Consider the following 16,744-nt stretch of genomic DNA (forward strand, 5'->3'; position numbering starts at 1 on the left):
TCCATGTATGGCTGACACTAGAATGGGCATAAAAACTCCACGGTAACCCTGTAATGTGTAGACAGTATGAGTGCAGAATCTGACAAGAAATGGGCATCCTGAAGTTTAGATACAAAAGCTCAACATTTCCAGTGTGGCAGGACATATCTTCACATCTGTTAGTGTCACTTTCTTGTATCTCTTGCCTGTTGGTGTGGAGAAAACAAGAACAGCCTTCCCAGGTTTCTGACCAGTGTGCGTGATATCTGACTGAACATAGGTTGCTATAGTAGATTTATTCTGTATTATTGAGTGCTTTATTGAAAGGAATCCTGGTTACCAACATCATTGAGCTATGTGGAGGTCGTCGGCTGGCAGTAATAAATATAGGGGAGCCCAATTACTCATGGATTCCCAGGTCATTAAGTATCTTAAGAGGGAGTAAATTGCTTATCCACTTACTTTGACTGGGAAGTTATGTTACTTGATTAAAAAAAACTGTAGAGCAGCAGAACTCCTCAAAAATAGGGTAAGGAATCAAGCAAAGTCTCAGTCAAACGATCTTTTGCAGCCAAATGTTTCATAACTATGATAAAATATCCTTTTCTAATTAGTGATCCATAAAATAAGGATAATTTCATGTGTTCATGTAACTATAATCACATTTTGGAAGCGTTATCACCCCAGATGAGAGACTTCTGCTTTATTTTATAAAAGCCTTTTAAGCAGCTCCATGAGGTCTACATATTAGTTTGAAGAAGGAACATGGCATAATAAGGAACAGTTTCTCTTACATTCTTGGCAGGGCAGGTTGTCAGGTAATGAGCAGGTGCTTTTACTGCAGCAGGGCTGGGGGGGTTGGTGGGTAGGTTGTAAGGCTGAAGGAGGTAACTGAGATGGATAGGGATGAGGCCAGGGAGGCATTTGAAAACAAGAAAGCATTGGGTGCGGATGAAACTTTCTTGTGTGGTAGCCACTGTTATTGCTGGTCACCCTTTGTAGCTCGGATTGTGTGTACCGCAGGGAGGATGAAAGGTGTGTAATTGACTCTCCAATTACCTAACCTTGTATATTCTGAATGTAAAATCCAGTTTGCGGGTGTGTGTGTGTGTTTGTGTGTGTGTGTGTGTTTGGGGGGGGTGGTGGAGAGAGAAATAAAATAAAGATTCTTAACTTTCACAAGAGCAGTAAAAATACCTTGGGATGTGTGCGTGCCTCAGTTTAAGCAAAGAAAAAAATCCAACTTGAGTCCCTCCCTTTTGTATGCGAGCGGAAAAATATAACACTTTATCTTTAAAGGTTAAAGCCAAGTTCTGGCAGACTTAGCTAATCTGAGTGTTGATGGTCGTGCTCAAAATAGCCTCATGACCTTGGGGCTCATGAATGGAAACTAGACAGGTTTCTAGTCCACGTGGCTATTCAGTGACCTCTGCTGCAAAATACACAAGAATCAGGAGTAGGCCAAGCGGCCCCTCGCGCTAACTCTGCCATTTGATAAGATTATGGTGACCTGATTGTGGTCTCAGCTTGACTTTCCTGTCTACCTCCTATAACCTTTGACTCCCTTGTCAATCAAGAATCATATCTAACTCAGCCTTAAAAATATACAATGAACCTGCCAGCACTGCTTCTTGGGGAAGTGAATTCTACAGATTAGCAACCCGTTGAGAGAAAAAAAATTCTCTTGATCTGTCTTAAATGGGAGACCCCTAATTTTTAAACTGTGTCAGCTAGTTCTGGCCCCTTCCACAAGGGGAAATATCCTCCCAGCATCAACGCATCAGTACCGTGCTATCCAGTATCTTTGAAGATAGTATTGGGCTCTGCCTGTCTGAGATCTGTTCTCTTTCAGTTGGAATATACCCTGCTTAAAGCAGGAGAGTGAAGTCACTCTGATGGCCAAGGTTGTATTCTCATTTGTGGTGAAGTTTTTGCTTCAGTTCATACACGTGCTGTAAATTGAACCAAAATTTCACGTGTTTATTTTCAAGTGGTGCTAATAATAATACTTCTATTCCAACTGTTATAGTTTGTTCTCAGGCATGTAACTGTTCAGGAGTCAGTAAGAACGTAAGAACTGGTATTTGCATAGTGCTTTGTTATGTTGTTGGGACATGCCTAAATGCTCATAACCAGTGAATTATTTTCAAACTGCAATCACTGATGTGATGTATGCAAACACAGCAGCCAATTCATGACCAGTAAGGATCAATGAACATAGGGGAGGTGGTGGCATAGTTGTTTTGTCACTGAACTAGTATTCCAAAAGACCCAGTGTAATTCTCTGGGGATAATTCTCCCAGGTTCAAATCCCACCTCAGCAGATGGTGAAATTTGAATTCAATAAAAATGTGGAATTGAAAGTCCGTTGATGACCACAAAACCATTGCCAATTGTCGTTAAAAACCCACCCTATTGGCAAGGAAATCTGCTGTCCCTACCTGGCCTACATATGACTCCAGACCCACAGCAATGTGGTTGACTCAATGTGCCAGCCTTGCCTGCATCCCTTGAACGAATAAAAAAAAAGAAATAAGATGAACAAACTTTTTTTGCTGGCAGTTGAAGGAAGGATTTTTTTTTTTGCTGACTTGAATAAGAAGTTAGTTTTTTATTTGATTTTGAAAAAATCATGCCGCAGTCCTTCTTCGGCTGAGTATTAATGTTAACTTGGATTATGTGCCCAAGGAATGGGGCTTGGATTCCACAACCTTTTGAATGGGAGACAGCAGTGGTACTAGTTGAGCAAGCCCAGTTTTGTGCAATTCCAAGCAAACTAAATTTTAAAAAACTGCATTCATATAGCACCTTTCACAACTTCAGGATGTCACAAAATTATTTTCAAGCAATAAAGTTCTTTTAAAGTGTAGTCATTGCTGCAATGTTGGAAATGTGGCAGCCAATTTGCACCTTGCAAGATTCACCAATAGCAATGTGATAATGAGCTGGTAATCTGTCGTCTTTTTGTTGATTTGAGGAATAAATATTGACCGACACCTGGGAGAGCTCCCCTGCTCTTCAAAATCTTGCCCTGGGATGATCTCAGCTCCACCAGAGAGGGCAGATGAGCCTCAGTTTATAGTTACATCTGCAAGATGCCATTTCTGACAATGCAACACTCACTCAATGTACTGGAGTGTCAGCCTAGATTTTTGTCTCTGGAGTGGAGCTTGAATTCACACATAGCTAACAGATTAGCGTCAGTCCTCTGCAAAGTGTGGCTCTGCAGGCTAAATTCTGATGATTCCCTATAATACTTCTATAAGGCTATTATGCTGTGTATCTGTTTGCTGTACCCAACGAGTAGACTGTTCTTTCTCCCTTTTCCTTGATAATGCGGCATATGTTGAGAGATATTGTATTGCACTGTTCTATTATATAACTGAAATCAAAAGTGTGCGTGCATGATGAGAGCACATTGAAGCATCAGAAACATTGGTTCGATCACTTCTGTTAACTAAAGCTCAAGGACAAGACAGTAATACTGGCTTTCTACTGAGCATTTCAAGCACTGAAGTAAGTTATTTCCCAAATGATGCACAGATGGAAAGAATTTAAGACTGAGTCTTGAGTTCACAAAGAACCAGAGTTTTGGGTTCCGAGAAATTTTTGAGTTGAATGTTTGTGCTAATCAAGTAATGACTGTATATCCCTCTGCATGAACACTCTAATTGAGCTATTTACAGTCAGAGAGAGTCATAGAAGATCATGTCAGCTCTCTGTTGAGCAATTCAGTCAGTCTCATTTCCCCCACTCTATCCAGTAGCCTTGTAAGTTTATCTCTGTAACTCTTTTGAGTACAAACACATTTCCATCTGTTTCAGGTGAAGTTACATTGTTTCATAGTTTGCCATTGTGAGAGTTGAACTCTTGATACTCTTTTGAGTAAACCTGTTTCCATCTGTTTCAGATGAAGTTACATTGTTTCATAGTTTGCTATTGTGAGATTTGAACTCTTGATCTGGGGGTTACAAACCCAGTACCATAACCACTTGGCTATTTAGGCCAAGCAGTTTATCTCTGTACAGCTCCTTATCCAAAGTTTCTCTCAATTGCAGTGTGTGCAAGGAATCATTGCCACATACTTAGCCTACACCACAAACCAGCCTGGTCTTTACACACTTAGTTTTTCAATCAGGTTAATTGTTCCACACAGTCACTTTCCTGGAACTTGTTTCTATGTATGAGCAGTAATGCATGGAAAATACCTTGTCGCCTGACTTTGGTTAAATACTATCATTAGCACTTAGCATTTTGCTGTAACACCTGGTTAGAATCAAAGTGTGATTTCTATACAGAAGGAGGCTATTTGGCCCATTGTGTCTGTGCTAGCCCTCTGAAGGAGCAGTTCACCTAGTGCTATCCACTGCCCCACTACTTTCTCCCCATAGCCCTGTATGTTTTTCATTTTCAGATAATTATATATCCTTTTTGGAAGCCTCAATTGACTGCCTCTGTCACAGCCTGGGCAATGCATTTCACATCCTAATCACTTGCTATGTCAATAAGTTTTTCCTTGTGTTGCTCTCGCTTCTTTGGTCAATTACCTTAAACCTGTGTCCTCCTGGATCTTGATCCTTTGACCAATTGAAAAAACTTATTCCTATCTCCTCTGTCCAGACCCCTCATGATTTTGATAAACTCTATCAAATCTCCTCTGAACCTTCTCTTTTCTAAGGAGAACAGTCTCAACTTCCCCAATCTTTTGATGTAACTGGTTCCAGAGATAAAGAACTTGATTCTTGTGAATTTGTTCTGCACCTTCTCTGATGTCTTCACATCTTTCCTAAAGTGTGGTGCCCAGGATTCGATGCAATACTTTGTGAGTTTTTGTTAGTGATTTTAGTATAGAATTTGGGAGATGCATCACAGATTGTCTTTTGTTAAATATAGCCTTTGATCCAATTGTAAGTGCCTGTATCTTTAGTGAAATGGGCTGATATGTCAGATTTTTCAGAAATAAACTGTGCTATTATTAGCATTACGGGAGTTGATATAACAGTTGGTTGATACGCTGCAATGTGGTGGAATACAGGTTTGTAATAACAGTCTTCCTGGGTTAAGGAAGGCTGTGGAAAACTTGGATAAAGCACCACTTATTTAGTGTAATGCAAAGTCATAAGGCAAATTAACTTGTTCAAAAATAGTACTGATTTGAGGAAAGGAGCAAGATCCACAGTGAAATATCAAAATGCATTTACTGTGTTGGCCTGGGTCTTTCACAGTTAGTTAATAGAAAAGCAGGGTTTTGATTCATCACCTGGCCACTTGAACAAACTCTTTGTGCTTCCTGACATTCTTCCTCACGTCTGAATTGATTGTATGTAAAATTCTTGACAGAGGTTCTGTTGTCTTTATGAATTCATGCTACATAGAATCACATGTTGGACAACTGTGGTTAGAGTAAATTGGAAAGAGGAAGTGAATGTGCTGACCAAGCAAAATTCTTGTATGTGCTTGTGTTTACAAGTGCTATACAGACTCTCATCTTTCAGTGAGACGTGTAAGTTAATTATTTTGTCTGAAAAATACATGTGTTTTCTAAGTAAGAAATCCATGGTAAGAATTGTTGAATAAAATAATGTCAAGAAGGCTAATTGAGAAGCATTCTATTAACCTTGGGATTGTATCTTCGCCTCTGAGTGAATCCCCGAGTCAGCAAAAGTAAATATTCATTATTTATTCAATTCGAATTGTTCCTTCGATTTGTTAAATTTCAGAAACAGACCACAATCCCTAGGAACAACCTGATCCCAAGTCCATATAACGAGACCAACCTTGTTAAAACACAAAGGAAAAAAAAGTGCCAGGCATCTATCAAGGCTGCATCTTTCTCTGTTTGTATCTCTCCTCCTCCATTTATTTTCTCCCCACCATGCACCTGAAACTAACCCAGTGCTTGACCCCACTTCTGCAGTGTCAGATCTGGCAGCCCCGACTCCATGCAGCTCTTGGCCACCCACTAAAACAATTTACCTTCCCTGAGTATTATTGCTGTAACTGTTACAGGGGTAGTAGTAATGGGGCTGCCTTTATGTTCATATGGGGGAGTGCTGCCCTTGTCCACTGGATGTTGACAGGCCCTCTTCCCATCTCTTAGCTTTCTCCTGCCCTAGTGTACTTGTTTGTTCTTGGTGCAATCCTGGGAAGTAGAGCACGCACTCTTTTGGAGAGCTGACCTGAGGTTATGAGCCAACCATCCATTTACTGCATTGTAAGGCACTAATTCTTGCTACCAGTGACACATGTTTGTACCTATGGCACATGGAGAAGGGAAGCAAAGCTGGCAGCCAGCTTGTCTATCACATGCATTTAAGAACACAGTTGAATTCCTCCATCTATACATAGAGGACACTGCTATGAACTGAAGATGGGGATGCAATTGAGAATAAATGTTGGAGGATTTCAGGGGCATTAACATATCATAAACAACCAGCCAAACAGATGGAAACGAGAAAAAGGAGCCCTATTTGTCCAAATAGAGTAGGCCTTCAAATCTTTGGCAATTTCCTAATTCTTTGGAGAGAAATGGAAAGCATAGATAGTTTTCATGTTTTGCCACAGTATCTGCTTTGCTTCCCTTAGTACCCCCAGTCACTGGTAGAGAAAGGCAAGTACTTCTTGTCTCAGTTTTTTTACTGCTAAATTGAGTCCCTGCTGATCCAACATAATATATGGAGGGACCAGATGACATTCTGAAAAATGAAGTCTTAGTTCAAGGAATAGCTTCACCTCTCAGAGGAGAAACCTTCACCTGGGACAAGCTGAATCTTGAGAATGAGCAATGGTCAGAGGTAAAGTTCTGACCCTAACAATAATTGAACCTGCATCACCAAAGGTACAATCTAGGTAAAGAAAGAAAGCATTTCTATTTATATAGTGCCTTGCATATTTCCAATGTCACAAATTGTTTCACAGGCTTACAACTAAGGTCATTTTAGGAAGAACCCTAAACCAAGAGTTTGGCAGCCATCAAACCTCAGGAATAGATTGACATCTTTACCGAAGATACACTTAGAATTCTCCAAGGAGCTAGTGGGAGAGTATGCTGGTTCTCCTCCTTTTCCTGGTGGGGCCTTCCTCCTAGAGGCTTTTTGGGTGGTTCTTTGCAGCTGAGGAAGGTGAATCAGGATGTTGACGCACACTGCTATGCAAAGGTGGTGTTTCTGAAAGCTAAAATAAATAAGATAATGTCCCATGCAGTAGTTTTAAGTATTTACAACCACTGCCTGCAAAGTTGTGTGTGTAAACATGAGACTGATTAAACTTTATCCCCTCTTCTCATGCTGTTTAGTAATGTTGAAGGACAGTTCTGCTCAGCCAATAAGAGTGAGTGCAGGAAGGAGGAGAGCCTTGCCTGACAAAGAAACGGTGTGTATAATGCCAAAGGAATGGGAAGTGTGCATGCTGATGCCCCATGCAGAGCTGCTGTTTTGGTGTGCTGTCCGCTCTCCTTGTATAAGGTCTCATTTTGTCTCATCAAGTTTCCACACATGAATGACTTGACTGGAGTGGCGTGCAGGGGGAAGGACAACTCTATCAGCGGAGATGAGTTTACATTCCTAGAATTCAGTAGTAAGAAGACCACCAAGTCTTATAGATTCCTTACAAAACTAAATTAAACCTTTATTAATAGAAGAAGGGAGGTGATGGCATATTGGTATTGTCATTGGATTAGTAATCCAGAGATCCAGGGTAATGCTGTGGGGACCCGGGTTTGAATCCCACCATGGCAGATGGTGGAATTCGAATTTAATAAAAATCTGGAATTAAAAGTCATGAAACCATTGTTAATTGATGTTAAAAACCCATCTGGTTCACTAATGTCCCTTAGTGAAAGAAATCTGATGTCCTTATCTGGCCTGGCCTACATGTGACTCTAGACCCACAGCAAATGTGGTTGACTCTTACAAGGGCAACTAGGGATGGGCAATAACTAGGAATGGGCCCAGCCAGCAAAGCCCACATTCCATGAATGAATACAAAAAAACATAGATCTACAAATTACTACTTTGATAACTTCTAAATCCCCTAGTTAATCGAACTCCCAGTAACACTTTAGTAATCCAGAGACCCAGGGTAATGCTCTGGGGACCCTGGTCTTAAAGACCCAGACCCAAAGTAACACAATACCCTGAAATGGCTGAATTCAAAGTAAGTTTTGTTAACTTCAGTTCTTCGTAGCAGCTTGAGGCTGAAGGCTGTTAGATCTTAGAATGTCTTCCCTTGCTTGCAGCCGTCTCTCCTTTACCCATATTTTCCCCTTTGAATGCAAATTCAAATGTTTCACTATGTCTTTGGACTTTACCTCTCTCATAATAAAAATCTCTCATAGTACCAATTTTACCAGTAATCTTTGGGAGAAATAAACACACTGTTTCTTAATTTCTCCTGGTTAGGTGAAACATTTCACCCCTCCTTTGAAAACAATCTAGTCTAGTTTATTTAAAGATGCAAATGTTCCCTTTACACCGATGTTTACCTACTTAACATTTCAAACCTAGCTTATCTTCTATTACATCAAAGCCTTCAGACCAGCTGCCTTTAATTCAGTTCACACGTGCGCGCGCGTGTGCACACACACACACACACACACACACACACACACACACACACACATACACAGACATATACCCATAGACACAGACCCCACTATTACTCTACAATAAATTCCAGTGAAATTATGAAAATCATTATACTTCCTGTCAAAGGTGTGAAGGGAATTTGCATTTTTAGGTAAGTGAAGAAATTTGGATTTCAAAGGGATCTAAGTCTGTTTACAGCTAGCCAGATAAGCAAGGTTAAGGAATGTGTTTATTTTTCCCAAAGGTTACTAGGTTACTGACAATATATGGCAACATGAAAGTTTTTATATTATGAAGAAGCTACAGTTTCAAAGACATATGGAACAATAGAATTTACATATTAAAAAGAGAGGAAGAAGAATGAAAGGCTATGTGTCAGAAGGCCATGTAAGATCTAACAGGAGTATGTGAAATAGCCTTAATAAAGCCTCCAGCTTTTGAGCTTTTTAACAAAACTGAAGATGGGGAAATCCATTTGGAATTCCACTGTCAATTTGTTAATTTGCTGGTTCTGTTTTAAATCTAAAATCTATTCTGAGCTGTTGCCTTAAAGGGTGTGTAACTGGGGGGTCAGGTTAATTAGGAATTTTAGGAGTTATAGTGATAAGTAATTGTCGCCTTATGTACGTGCTTGAAATCTTTTACATTTTGTTAACAAGTATTTTAATTTAATTGTTAAGATCTCTAAAGGTCCTGATGGACTTATTACTTGTGAATTCAGTGCACACATCTCGTAATAAGTAAATTGCAAAACCGTTGTGATAGAGTGACCAAGTTTCCTTTGTGGATTTTGTCCATCTGGCACACATCGTCTGCCACATCATAACATTTGTCAGATTGAGTTTTTGGGAACTGCTAAGCAAGTGGGCCCATGACTGCTTCCAGCATCCTTCAGGATCCCATTGGTGTGCAGATCATGATGAGGAGCTTTTTGTGTAGACTCTAGATCATCAATTTTGACACTGAGAACTTGGGTCATTTTTTTTTCCCCTGTAGAGGACATTTGCCCTCTGTGCATCTAAGATTTCTTGGGGTTCAAAGTATGGGATCCAATAGTGGCAAAGGAACCTCAATGGTCTTTGCAGCATTCAGAACCCTTGTAATCTTTGCAACAAAAGTAACTTCTTGCACTGGTGTACTCTGATTTGAAGCAGAATAGCTGAAGATGTTACTTGCGTTAGTGAGAGTGGGTGCCTTGGAATCTGAGCACAAAAAGAATCCGTTAATTGCAGTGATCTGGATGTGGAGCCATGAACTGAACAAGAAGCAGCTGAGCGTTTCAGCAAGAAACTTTTTAAGCAAACAATGCACAACTTCAGTAAGGCAAAAATGTAGAGTGTTTCCAACTTCTTCAAAAAAAGCTTACAATAATCATTAAGAATGGAGCTCCTTCAGGATTTTTTCCCACGCATTCCATCACTGGAAGTCAGATAGTTCTTGTGAAATATTTCCTTCTTGCTCTTCTACATCTTGCACCTCTTTTTTTTTTAAGCCTTCTTTCCCCTCTTTCACTTTGTTCTTCTGTTGTGTTCTCTTTACACTGCCGGCACATGTTTTCCCTTTTGTCCTCACTTGTACACTTGCTCTCTTTTTGCAATGATTACATCTAGAGGGGTTTTTAAAAAAAATATAAAATAACTTATTCCTTCAAGAATTTAGTTCGTCGTGTTGACTTTCCTTCCCTGCTATGCTGTTCTGGTTATGTATATACTTTGTTGGAGCCAATTGGGTTTCAGATCAGTTTGAGAGCTCTTGTAGGCCTAGCCAACCCAAGAAACCAGGCACATCAGGTTTTCATAATGGATGTTGAGTGACTCTATCTGGTGTGTTGTTAACACCTCTGTACTTTGTCAAATTAACTGTGAATGGATTCCACACAAGGCCTGCTTCTTCTTTATTAAAGGGTTTTAGCCTTCTGCCCAGGTTTCTAGAAAATCCTATTGGTTGACTACTTGAAGTATTGATTGTGCCACAGCCATTTGACATAATAAGTCTGAAGCCCTTTCCTATGTTTTCCAGGTCCATCGGTTACCAGTTTCTGGAAACCAGACTATTGTTTCAACTTATTACCAGATTGGAGACTTAGTATGGGCAAAGGTTGGCACTTATCCCTGGTGGCCCTGCATGGTGTCCTGCGATCCATTGCAACAAGTTCATACCAAGATCAACACAAGAGGTAAGAATGTCCCATGAGAATAATTAGCAACATTGATATTTCCCTTGAGAAGCAAGGATCCTCCAAGGAACTACTTAGCCATTGCCAGGATATTTCTGCTTGAGTCAGGCACTGGTCCATGTGACCAGTCAGCTCGACACTCTTGTTGGACTGTCACATTGAGAATAAAAAAAATGTTGCTGGTACTGGGATGAAATGTTCTCCTCTGTTTACATGATGTCCACTGCACAATGCTTTCCTTGTTTCATTTAAGTCTGGTTGTTGTGAAGCATCAGGTGTCATGTCATGTCGTAGCTGCTGTCACATGTTTCTAGTACCAGCTTTGCAAAGGCAATACAACAATCTCTTTATTTTTAGCAGTTGGCAAAGCAAACAGAAAAGCAAGTGCTCTCACATTTTACAAGATTCAAGTCTTCATGAGAGATTGGGTCGCCCTAGGAGAAAAGTCTCCAGTTCCCCTTCTCCCACTCCTTACACCTGACAGCATCTAACTGCAAATGATCACTGTACTTTTGTATTCACTACTACTATTTGGAAGCCCATTTCACACATTGACTACTCACTGAATTAATTTATCCTGACCTTGTCTGTTGCATGGTTGAACTTTGTCCTCTTGTTGAGCTAAAGATCTGGGTTTACCAGTCACTAATTGCCAGAGGAATGCAACAATATTGTGTCAATCATGTTGGTCCATGCATTGATTGGTAAGTGGGGCAGAAAGTCCTCAATTTTCAGATTTCCTTGGCTGTAAGAAATGGTCAAATATTGGGGAGATTTATCCCTCTCTCCAAGTCTTAAATTATAACGAAAGATTAGAATAGTCACTACCAGGTTTTTTTCACAGCATTAACTAATAAAGAGGATAACTGTTTGTTTGAAGTTGCCTGCCAATTTTAGGATAACATTTTGTCAGGCTCTTGTATTTAATCAGTTGGTGTGAGTCAAATCTCAAATTCAACAACAACTTTGAAATTGTGAAACAAAAACAGAAAAGGCTGGAAAAACTCAGCAGGTCTAACAGCTTCTGTGGAGACAGAAACAGATTTGTGTCTGTATGACCCTTCTTCAGAGCTAAAGAGAATTAGAAATGTGATGAAATTTATATTGTTTAAAGGGGATGGAGCAGGTGAAGCTGGATAGAAGGCTAGCGATAGGTGCGGGCAAAGGAGAGATTGACAAAGTATCATGAACAAAAGGACAAAGGGGGTGTTCATGCTAGTGTTAAGGGCTAAAAAAAGGTGCTGATAGTGGCAAAGCTAAGAAACTGTGAAGCCAGTTCATGTGAGAAATGGAGATGGGGGCAGCTTCAACGGTAACTTTCGAAAAGGAATTGGATATGTAAAAAAGGGAAAATTTTGAGGGGTTATGCATAAAGAACAAGCTCTTTGAAAGAACTGGTGCAAGCACAATGGTTGCCTCTGTCGTGTGAGACTCTCTATCCTGTTATCCTCTAAAGTATTTTTATTTTATTTCTACCTTGGCGTTTTTCTGACCATGTGCAGCTGCTGCCTGTGGATTTTGCTTTAAGAGGGATGTTACTGTTGCAGCCTGACAGTGGTTCTTGAAGTACTTTTATGTTGACCAAACTGTTCTCTTTTGTCATTTACAACCGTCCAGGTGGCTTCTTTATGGCAGCTCACAGCAAAATACTGAATGCTTATTTAAATGAGATTTGGCCAAGTTTCAATTTACTTATATACTTAAATTGAATTATTAACATGAATTTTTTTTTTTCTGGGCACTCTTCCAATAGCAGTGTGTAAACAAAAGTTTTTTAAATATATATTGATTCGCAGGACGTAGGCGTCACTGGTAAGGCCTGCATTTATTGCCCATCCCTAATTGTCCTTAAGTAGGTGACGGTGAGCTGCCTTCTTGAGCAGTCCCTGTGGTGAAGGTGCTCCCACAGTGCTATCACGTATGGATTTTAGGATTTTGATCTGGCGACGATGAAGGAATGGCAATACATTTACAAGTCAGGATGGTATGTCACTTGAGAGCAGCTTGTAGGTGATGGTGGTCCCATGCGTCTGCTGCCCTTGTCCTTCAGGTGGTAAAGGTCACTGGTTTGGAAGGTGCTGCCAAAGGAGCCCTGGTGAGTTGCTGAACTGCAGCTACAGTGATTTGGCGATAGGAGGAGAAAATATTTCATGTGGTGGCTGGGGTGCCAATCAAGTGGCCTGCTTTGTCTTGGATGTTGTTGAGCTTTCTTGAAGGTTATTGAAGCTGCATTTACTCAGGCAAGTAGAGTATTCCATCATACTCCTGACCTGTGCCTTGTAGATGGTGAAAAGGCTTTCGAAAAGTGAGTCAGAATGACAAGGATAATGCAGTCCATTGTGGGTGAAACCCATTCTCCCCTCTCAAAGTTGCATGAGATGTTGAAATATTTTAAAAACTCTAATCTTGGTGGGGAGGTGGTGATTGGAGCACTCTAATGAGCTTCAATAGCCTTAGTTAGAGATGAAGAAACTGGCCAATGTTCCCCCTTGAAGTACATGTGTGGATCTCAAATGAGTGTTGGATGTGTACTTCCTGAGACTTGAGTGAGAAAGCTGAGGGTGATTAACTTCTGTACCACATCAAGAAGCCACAGTATAGGAAGCAAGGAAAGCAAAGAAAGAAAATACAATGTGGATTCTGCAAACTTCTTAGCTTGTGCTATTATAATTAGCGGTAGGAATGATTTGCCAAGCCACTGTTTCTGCATTATGTAATCATCTTTAATACTTCATATCGCAGTGATTGCCTAAAACGGTAAATGACCGGTCCTGAGTCCTTTATTTTCCTTAGCCTATGCACTTATGTTTTGCTGGTAATGATGAACTTGCCAGCTGGGATAGGGACCTGTACCATGTCAAACTTTGTTTGATACACGAATACTATGTCTGTGAGCATTTATTTATCACATATCCATTGACATATTCCTCAAGTACCTTCAGCAGACACGTGAAGGGCAGTATATGGGGTCTTCCTCAAAGTTTTTTTTTACATTTGTTCATGGGATGTGGGTGTTGCTGGCTAGGTCAGCATTTAGTGCCTATCCCTGATTTTCCTTGAGAAGGTGGTGGTGTAATGCTCCCTTGAACTGCTGCAGTGCATGCATTGTAGGAAAACCCACAGTGCTATTAGGAAGGGAGTTCCAGGATTTTGACCCAGCAACAGTGAAAAAATGGCAACCTAGATCCAAGTCAGGATGGTGTGTGACTCAGAGGGGAACTTGGAAGTGGTGGTGGTCCATGCATCTGCACTTGTCCTTCAAGGTGGTAGAGGTTGTGGGTTTGGAAGTTACTGTCGAAGGAGCTTTGGTGAGTTTCTGCAGTGCATCTTGCAGATGGTATACACTGCTGCCACTGAGTTGGTGGTGGAGGGAGTGAATGTTCAAGGTGGTGGATGCTACTTTGTCCAGGATGGTGTCAAGCTTTGAGTGTTGTTGGAGCTGCACTAATCCAGGCAAGTGGAGAGTATTCCATCACACTCCTGGCTTGTGCCTTGAAGATGATGGACAATGTGTGTGATTGTAGCTTCTAACCATGTGGTAGGATAATTAAGATATTGAGTGTAAAGTGTTCTGATAATTTCAAGTTGATCTCTGATTATATGCTATATGTTTAATAAGTCTGACCCACCTTGATAGAGAATCAAACTATATAAAGACACACAATAAAAGCTGTTGATTGTCACAAATTATTACCAATTTTTTGCCATTTCTTTCAACAATCTAATTACTCTCTCTGAGGGTGAGAAAGGTCAAATAAACCATGCTTAAAAACCTGTTATTAAACGCTGTGCTGTATAAATCCAGGGAAATGCATTATGCTGAGGGATTAACAATGAAAAAAGGATGACACAGTACATTGGCCAACGCAGTGAGGACCAGGAATGGCTTTGCCTCTCTAAATTACTCCCCCACTGACTTCTTTATTTCGCCTCGCAACCCAGCAAAGCAAAGCCATTACTCCAGAGTAGAGAAGATAGGTTGAGTCACCCTAGGTCAGTCTGGTGCCTTGCCTTTGATTGGCTTGTCGAGTAATATCTGCAGTGGATTGCAAACATCTGGCTTGTGCAAAGCATGTGGAGACCAATTGTGAAAGGAGGTAAGAAAATAATAACATTTGGGAGGGAATAAAAAGACCCAATCACATTACAACAAAGCAACCAACCACTCAGTTTTAGAATTGTGCAGTTACAGTGAAAGTGATTGCAGCCAGTAACCAATGCATGTCTGTGTGTGTGTATTGACTTGAAGGCAGCTGGTCTGAAGGCTTTGATGTAACAAAAAATAAGTTAGGTTTGAAGTGTTAAGTAGGTAAACATAGGTGTAAAAGGACATTTGCATTTTTAAATAAACCAGACTGGATTGATTTCAAAGGAGGGGTGAAATGTTTCACTGATCCAGAAGTTAAGAAACAGTGTGTTTATTTTTCCCAAAGATTACTGCTAAAGTTGGTACTATGAGAGATTTTTTTATTATTAGAGAGGTAAAGTCCAAAGACATAGTGAAACAATGGGAATTTGCATTCCAAGGGGAAAATATGGGTAAAGGAGAGAAGGCTGAGTGCAAGGGAAGGAATTCTAAGATCTAACAAGCATGAAAAGCCTTCAGCATCTCAGCCTCAAGCTGCTGTCTACAAAGAACCAAAGTTAAGAAAACTCACTTTGAGTTTGACAGTTTCAAGGTATTGTGTTACTTTGCCTGGGTCTTTTAAAATCTATGTGTCTTAGTGTTGCCTTAATGTAAGTGTAACTGGGAGTTAGATTAACTAGGGGATCGAGGAGTTATCATTGTAGTAATTTGTAAACCTATGAATGTGCTTAAAAGTCAATTTTTTTTATTAATAAAGGTATAATTTGGCTTTTTAAGAAACCTATAAGACTCGGTGGCCTTATTACTACTGAATTCAAGGCACGCATCTCGAAATTTATTCAAATTGCAAAACAAGTTGTGGCAGTTGTTTCAAGTTTGCCTTTGGGATTTGAGCAGCTCAGCATTTACCATCGGCTGTGCCATAGCAAGTCATGCGACTATATTTCGCTAATTTAGCAGAGCAGTGAATTACTAAAGTACTCTGGAACAACAGATGCTAACGTGGGACAAGTATGATACTCTGGATATTGCCCGTGAGTGGAATCAATATTTTGTGCTTCACGTTCTCAGAACTGAGGTGGTAAAACATCTTGTTTCAGTGGAGAAATGTACACATTACAAAGTTGTCTCTTTTGTAAAAATGTCTGAACTTTTTAGCACCTTCTGGTGATCACCCCACGTGCATCTTTAAAAACCTTGTCTTTCTTTCAGTCCAAGAATTCTTTGTCCTGCAAATCCAAGGATTAGAGATGTATATACTTATATAAGAGGTGGATGATGTTCAAAGTCTGTCTGATTTGGAAGTTGTAATCTTTGATCTGTTTGTGCAGGTGCTCGAGAATACCATGTACAGTTCTTTGGGACGGTGCCAGAAAGAGCCTGGATCCATGAGAAGCGGGTGGCACCCTACAAGGGACGCTCACAGTACAGTGCCCTTGTTGCACAAACTGCCAAACAGGCCAGCAATGCTGCAGAGAAACAAAAGGTATCCGTGATGAGAAATTATCCAAAATTAAATCAAGTTTCACCTGCAAATATGTTAACGGAGCAGAAACTTTGATGCTCTATTAGATGATGTGGATTACTGATTCTTGGGTTGGTTGATTTTAATAGGTTTACCACAACGAAAACATCCTTGTGTATCCTCTTGGGCTTTCCTCTCTTTATTTGTCTATTTCATTGTATTGTTTGCATGGTTTTCTTGCCCTTTGCTAAAACTTGGTTGAAAAGATCTCCAAAGTTCTGTGCTGATGGGCCTTTCCGATTGAGCAAGAATGGGAAGGCTGCCGTCACTATTGTTCTCTGCTTCAACTTGTGTGTGTTAACAGCCACTTTCTTCAATCCCTCCTGAAGTCTTCTACTTTGGTCGTTGGTGATGGCCAATCTGTCTCTGACTTCTGACACTTTTAGTATTTT

General features: G+C 40.3%; 1 protein-coding gene across 4 annotated transcripts in view; it reads left to right on the plus strand.

The window, feature by feature from the left end:
* Positions 1-16,744, plus strand: part of nsd3 (nuclear receptor binding SET domain protein 3) — an 80,006-nt gene that overhangs the window by 15,819 nt on the left and 47,443 nt on the right. For all 4 annotated transcript variants that reach the window (XM_041209220.1, XM_041209224.1, XM_041209222.1 and 1 more), the window contains exons 3-4: positions 10,584-10,740; positions 16,159-16,313. In XM_041209220.1, the coding sequence (XP_041065154.1) occupies positions 10,584-10,740; positions 16,159-16,313 (312 nt within the window). The remainder of the gene's footprint in view (positions 1-10,583; positions 10,741-16,158; positions 16,314-16,744) is intronic.

Source organism: Carcharodon carcharias, chromosome 17 (genome assembly GCF_017639515.1).
Source record: "Carcharodon carcharias isolate sCarCar2 chromosome 17, sCarCar2.pri, whole genome shotgun sequence".
Classification (NCBI taxonomy): domain Eukaryota; kingdom Metazoa; phylum Chordata; class Chondrichthyes; order Lamniformes; family Lamnidae; genus Carcharodon; species Carcharodon carcharias.